At 39.7% G+C, this 6,891-nt stretch overlaps 1 protein-coding gene across 1 annotated transcript; it reads left to right on the top strand.

Moving 5' to 3' along the window:
- Window positions 1–172: 172 nt before the first annotated feature.
- Window positions 173–6,302, top strand: LOC105274169 (putative fatty acyl-CoA reductase CG5065). The gene is made up of 9 exons (XM_011317067.1): window positions 173–432; window positions 3,766–4,094; window positions 4,160–4,408; window positions 4,467–4,612; window positions 4,691–4,800; window positions 4,888–5,083; window positions 5,210–5,449; window positions 5,554–5,811; window positions 5,905–6,302. The coding sequence occupies exons 2-9, from the start codon at window positions 3,789–3,791 to the stop codon at window positions 6,002–6,004; spliced, it is 1,605 nt and encodes a 534-aa protein (XP_011315369.1). The 5' UTR covers window positions 173–432; window positions 3,766–3,788; the 3' UTR covers window positions 6,005–6,302.
- Window positions 6,303–6,891: the final 589 nt, after the last annotated feature.

The raw sequence follows: 6,891 nt of genomic DNA, 5'->3' as shown, positions 1-6,891 counted from the left end.
TCCTAACGTCGAAATGATAATGAGAGTCACCAAAAAAACAAGTAAAATAATCGAGGGAGGAAAGGATGATTGGAATCCAGTGTTCAGCAGGAATACGGAGCACAAAGTGTTTGAATCCCCACCCACTGGTGAATTCTCCCTCCTCGGGACTCACTTGAGCACAGGTATCCCCATGAGTTCGTCCACATCGTGATTGACCTCTTCGCAGTCAAGATATCCCCGTGTTCTATCCTAAAAAGCTTCAAATAATTTCCAATACCTCACCACCATATTTAAACGCCCAAAAACTGCCATAAAAAATTATTCGCGGATTGAAAAAGCCAAAATTTCACTTTTTAAATTCCTTTTCCACGAGTGAATAGCAAATCGAAGACCTTGGAGAAAGTGCGATAGAGGACACATTGCGAGGCTTTTGGCTTTGGCACGAATAAGGTTAGTGAAACCTAATCGTTCAATAGATGCGAATGTAATTAAAATCGTCAACATGAGAGAGAAAAGGGCCGAAAAACCTTGGGGTCTGGTTACGCAAAACAAAATTTGCGCATGATTGAATAAACAAAAATTGGAATTAGTTGGTCCTTGGCTGTTATAACTGCCATGGCCATAAAATTTGAAGAAAACAATAATTAAATCTCAATTAATACCTAGCACCTCGGATCGGCGTGATTCACCCGGCGAAAGTGGAATTGTCACGTAAAAGTATTTCCTATCCTCCCCAACGATTGAAAATTCGAAGAGGTACGAACGTGCCCGACCTGATTTGTAACTCCGAATTGTCGTCACGATTCGAAAACACCTGAGAATTCCTTGAATTCTTTATGTCCGCTTCACGATTCGATCTGTACTATTCCCCCAAATAATTCCATGGCATTCACGGTTACACTCTTGTTGCTATTTACACCAGACAACACGCGCCACAGCCCGAGGGCAAACTCTCGAATAACATCGTGACTTTTTGTCTATTGCATGGGATTTGAGTCCCCCTGCGTCGCCATAGAACAATAATACTGACGATTCCTCAGCGAATTGCTCAACGCGTAAGGTATCACCCGTGCACCTCACTACCTGCATTATTTATTAAGCCAAGTCTCACATTTGACGGCTCAATCTCTTTAATGCTCGTCATATGAACTTGAAAATATCGAATACCACCGATGAGAATTTTCGGAGTAATTTTTTTTCCCGTGAAAAACCAATTGATGCATTTTTAATGCGCAACTGCCATAAGAACATTCACTCCTACGTCCACTCCATCATAAAATAAACTGAAGATCCATTATAATTGCAAATGATACCTCCCGAGAAATTGAGAGAACAAAAAATAACTCTCGACTGAAATTATCCCATAACGACCCGACAATTATCCTCATTAATATAAATGCACGATAATGGAATAAAATCGTTGATAACGAGTGAGTGCAAGAAAAATTGCACTCAATTAATCCCGACACGTTTAATCCTTCGGCGAAAAGATACAAAGAGAGACGAATGAGTATTTCCCACATTTAAATTCATAAATGCTACACGAATGGTGCTAATCAATTGGACACACGTGTACTTTGCATACGAGATACAAAGTCGAAGAGAGCACCCTTTCAACTTTACGTGTCACTCATGCGTCACTCTTTAACAGCGAGAGCATTAATTATTCAATTATTTCATTTGACATTCTCCCTACGAAGTTTAATAAATCAACTCGCCGGTCCTTGGGGTTTTTCAAATGTACTGAAGTCCTAGTTCTTTCTATTCAACATTCGAACGCGGAAGTTTAAGTTGTGTAATGATTATCAATCATCGATTCGCGAATTCTAAAAGCAATTTCGCATGAATTTGGTAGAGTACTCACCGTTTCTGCTATTCAGGCACTCAGGAATTGAGGAATTCAGGAAGTTCTCCCGATGACTACATCCTCTTGCAGTTGTGAAATTGATGAGTGACACTGACACTTCCTGCGAACACAAAAACAATTATAATTAGCATATTTAATTTGATTTGAATAATTGCATAAGACGTTCTATGTACGATGGACCTCCGTTATGGAGCATTAAGCCCAAGAGATTTGAAATTCCTCTGAAAATCTCGGGGACAGAAAGATTTGTACATTATACATGGTTCACGGTGTAATCTGAATGAAGAGCCCAAGGTGATTATTCCCCTGAAACGACAGTCGTTATTCAGCTTGGAATCCACAGGATTGAGACCGTTATCCAGATACCCAAGTGATGAGGAACTTTGGGTGACCGAGTGATGAAATTTAGGGGAAAGGAGAGTATTTACCGCAAGATTTTACTGGAGTTCTAGAAAATCTCCTGCAAGGTGCAATAATTCTCTCCACAAAAAGAAAACACCATGCTGAGTACTTTCCGAGTTATTTCGTTGTACTGCGAAAAAAAAGTGTCATTAAACTGACTTCCTACTGTTGCATAAATAATCACTATTACGTCGGGCGAGAAAAAGTAGGGCGCGCAGATAAATAATCGGTAATGATGACGTTGAAAATCAAGTCAATGACATTTTCATCATCTCATTCAATTAATGAGTAATTAGGTAATTGAGTATCCATTAATTATCCCTGGGATTTCTAAGACTGGAGAAGTATTTTTTTGCCCACCGAGGAAACGCGACAAATCGAATGTTTGTTTCAAATCTGTGGAAGTGGGTTTTGTCTTAGCCCGTTTCTGGTTTGCGTAATATTCCCGTAAAACTCTCTTCCGTATTTCTGATCGTATAATGAGCGAGGGATAAAGACCGAGGGTCTTTTACTCCAATCAGAATGAGAGATACATAGTATGGGGAAAAAAAATAGAGAGGAGAGCACGGGCTATTTATTTACGCTCCATTTCGCATTGCGTCATCTGTTCGCTCAGAAGAAATCAATTGAACTCGTGGACTTTTCACTTTTTCGACCGTGAATAGATGAATTTAACATTGGAGAATTCCGTGATATCGATCGAAAAATGCCAGTCATTCCAAAATCACGAGAATTTCTCCGACTTGATTGTGCGAATCCTGGAGTCATCAGTGCCATCCGTACGAATTTGGAAATTAAATTCATGAGACTGGTTTTCTCAGATCGTTGAACCCGAGATGAATGCTCAGTTATTCATACATTCGATCACTCCAGGTACTCACGTACAGGTGAAAGTTTAGCCAATTCACAGTAATTTTGCGTATTACACTTCCGGTATTATTATTCCCTCACTTGACATCAATACCATCTGCGATGAATTACCTTGCGCTCTCTGGGAATGCAGAACTTTTACACTCTGTACGTTGAGAATTGGCGGAGGCTTGCCTCTTAACTTAAACACTTTTACTTAATGCATGTTACCTCATCCCAGAGACGAGTGGAGAAAGCCGATTTTTTACGACTGCAGCTGAGATGAATGTGGGGCGTGCAAGTTAAGACTTTCGATCATCAAGGACCACCCAATTTTTACGATGAATTCACTTATTGGATTTTTATCGGGGGATATTTTCTGTGATTTATTTCATCCAGAGGTTTATATCGAAATTACCGCGAAGTTATAAATTGTAAAGATTTTTTTTGGTAAAAATTCAAATATCCTGTGAAATACGACATTGTGGAGACAAATTCCTGCAGAGACAATACGCTACAGGCTTACTAAACTTTTACTAGAATTTTTTTCCCATGTGGAATTCGCGAATCGGGATGAGGATGTCCTTTTCTTACGTGATCCAACTATTAATTTTAATCCATGTGTACCAGAATTAATTTGCAAAGTTGAATTATTCTGTTGATAGTGTGCTATCAAAAGCCTGTCAAAATGGTAGAGGCACTGCTGGAGTCTGGTGGACAAGATGTAGCTGTTGCTGAACAGGGTTCAAGGGCAGGTACACCCACAGAATATTCCCCCCAAATATCAAAAATATCGGACATCAATCTCACGCCGATACAGGAATTCTACACGGGCTCGAGTATATTCATAACCGGGGGCACAGGTTTCCTGGGGAAATTAATAATCGAGAAGCTGTTGCGGAGTTGTCCCAACATCTCTGTTATTTACCTCCTGGTTCGCCCGAAGAAGGGAAAGGATACCCACGAAAGGACCGAAGCACTTTTCGACGATGTGGTGAGTGCATTCAAATTAAAATCAATTGCTCCGACAAATAAATAATTTGGAATTATTCCTTGCAGGTATTCGAGAGATTGAAAAAAGAGCACCCCAAGTTTCGTCACAAAATAGTTGCCATCGAGGGTGATTGTGCCCTCCCAAACCTCGGTATTTCCGAATCAGACAAACAAATTCTTCTCCGCGAAATCTCCATCGTATTTCACGTAGCTGCAACTCTCAGTTTCGATGAGAAAATTAATCTCGCAGTGTCTATCAATATTGATAGCCTGCGGCAGATGATACAGATATCGAAGCAGATGTCAAAGCTCAAGGTGATTATCCACGATAATCAATTGAATGAATAATTCATCGATATCTCCCTCTTTCCAGTCATTCGTCCACGTTTCAACGGCCTACGCCTACTGCACACACACCAAAATTGAGGAAAAATTCTACACCCCTCCGATAGATCCTGATAAGCTGATAACCTTAATGAAATGCGTGGATGACAATCTTGCCCAGGAAATAACGCCACAGTGAGTCTCTCAAGAATTTTTTGAAAATCATTACGCAATTGCTATCCACATTGACGATAATCTCGTTCTTTAATTCAGTTTGTTGGGTAAATGGCCCAATACGTACGCCTACACGAAAGCAGTAGCTGAAAATGTAGTCGAGAGAGAAGCCGAAAACCTGCCAATTGGAATATTCCGTCCTGCTATTGGTAAAACTTGATTAATGATCTCACTTTATGATCTTTTAACTCGAGATGTTATAAATAATGCATTTATCGAATGATTATCGACTTCAGTGATTTCAACGTACAAAGAACCAATCAGAGGATGGATAGATAATATGTATGGACCAACTGGAGTGGCAGCTGGTGTTGGCACTGGTCTCCTCAGGTCTCTCCATTGCGATGGGTCAATTCATGCCAATGTTGTACCTGGGGATATGGTTGTCAATGCCCTGCTTGCCAGCGCCTGGGATATCGCCGAGACACGCAGGTAAATGTCTTGATTGCCTCTTCACGTTATCCCTTTAGATTGAACAACGAATTCCCTTGAATTGGAGATTATTCCACTGGGAAACACCGAAATCCATTATTGAATAAATAATTCTATTGATTTCAGAACCCAGAGAGAAATACCCCTGTACAATTACGTGTCTCAGGACAATGCAATAACGTACGACGACTTGAAAATAATGTCTGCTAAATACGGAATTGAGTATCCCACTGTGAGAGCAATATGGTACTACAGTTTTCGTAACAACAAGTACAGGATCGTTCATCTGTTCTTCATCTACTTCTTCCACCTTCTACCAGCATTACTCATTGATGCTGCTACGGTATGCATGGGAAAACGACCGAGGTGGGTAACGCAAGGCAGATCCAAACGAATCTGTTTGCCTCCAGTGAGAAAACAACTCGACATGAATCAATTGATGAATTAATGATATCTCAATTTTCCCCCAGATTGTTGAAAATTTACAAAAAAATTCACAAATTCATGGACGTTCTGAATTACTTCTCAACGAAGGAGTGGAGCTTTGGAAATGAACGTTTGAATTCACTGGTGAAGACGTTGGATCCTAGAGACAAGGAGATATTCTTCTGCGACATGAAGAAACTCGTGTGGGACGAGTACTTCAAGACTTATCTTCAAGGAATTCGAGTCTATCTTATCAAGGACCCACTGGACACTCTGCCAGAGGCGAGAATCAAATGGCGGAGGTGAGCAAGTTGATGAATTCTTATTACCATAATCGTTCCCAATTGCATCACCTCGGCGTAACATCATTCAATCATTTTTTATCTGGTTGACAGAATGTACTGGATTCATCAAGCGTTAAAATTAGTCCTGGGATACCTGATTCTTCGATCATTGTGGGGAATCTTATCAATGCTAATAACGAGTGTGGAGTAAAATTATGAGCTGATTCAGTGAGTTAGATTTGAAATATTTTCAGCTATGAGATGTTCTCAATAGCTCGAAAATACGTGGAAACCTGGGCTAATCCCCAGTAATGCCTTAGATAACGTTTAATATACCTCCGCAATTAGTTTAAACCCATTGTACATTTCAGTTTTTTACTTTTTGACTAGCTCTCTTCGCTGATGATTTACTGTTAAGTTTGCTTGGAGTTCTGTTAGTCTATAGTGCTCATTGTCAACATTCTTTTTGTATACTGCCTTATTTATATTAAACGAACATTTTTTAACAATTCAAGGGAATTTTTCATTTCAAGGCGTAAGGAATTCATTATCTTGAAGCTGTATGAACTGAATAATTCTTTGGAAATGAGATAGTTATGTGTTGGTTCCTCCCAATATTTCGCAATTTCATTTACTGAGGAAGCGGGGAGAAAGAATTATTCAACACCTCGGACCCTCACGAACCCGATTTTATTCTGTATTTTTACTAAATGTTTCCGTATTGTGGCTATAGCCTCAGGCCTAATTTATTATTTAATATCACCGATGAGTCTTATCGGAAGGGGGAAGGTCATTAAGTGACTTCCGTGTGCAAGACACCAAATATATTTATGAATAAAAATGAAATCGTACCTTGACCGTCGAAACGTAATAGATTTAATTCGAGGACAGTGTGATATTCACTTAAACCACCTGTCTCTTTTATAATGGGCAGCTATGTGAAGTTGGCATCGAAGTTTGAAAAATCTAACTTTTTTTTGTTGGTTTGGATTGTACTCATTGAGTACTTGAATGTACCCTGTGCACTTTTTTTTGTACCCTCTTACTTTAGCCCTGAAGCAGGGGGGCAAAATCGTGCAGAATCGGAGTTCAAGAAAA

Source organism: Fopius arisanus, unplaced genomic scaffold, assembly GCF_000806365.1.
Source record: "Fopius arisanus strain USDA-PBARC FA_bdor unplaced genomic scaffold, ASM80636v1 scaffold00009, whole genome shotgun sequence".
In the NCBI taxonomy this organism is placed as follows: Eukaryota; Metazoa; Arthropoda; class Insecta; order Hymenoptera; family Braconidae; genus Fopius; species Fopius arisanus.
The sequence above is the reverse complement of the archived record's forward strand: the minus strand, read 5'-3'. Positions and strand labels throughout refer to the sequence as shown.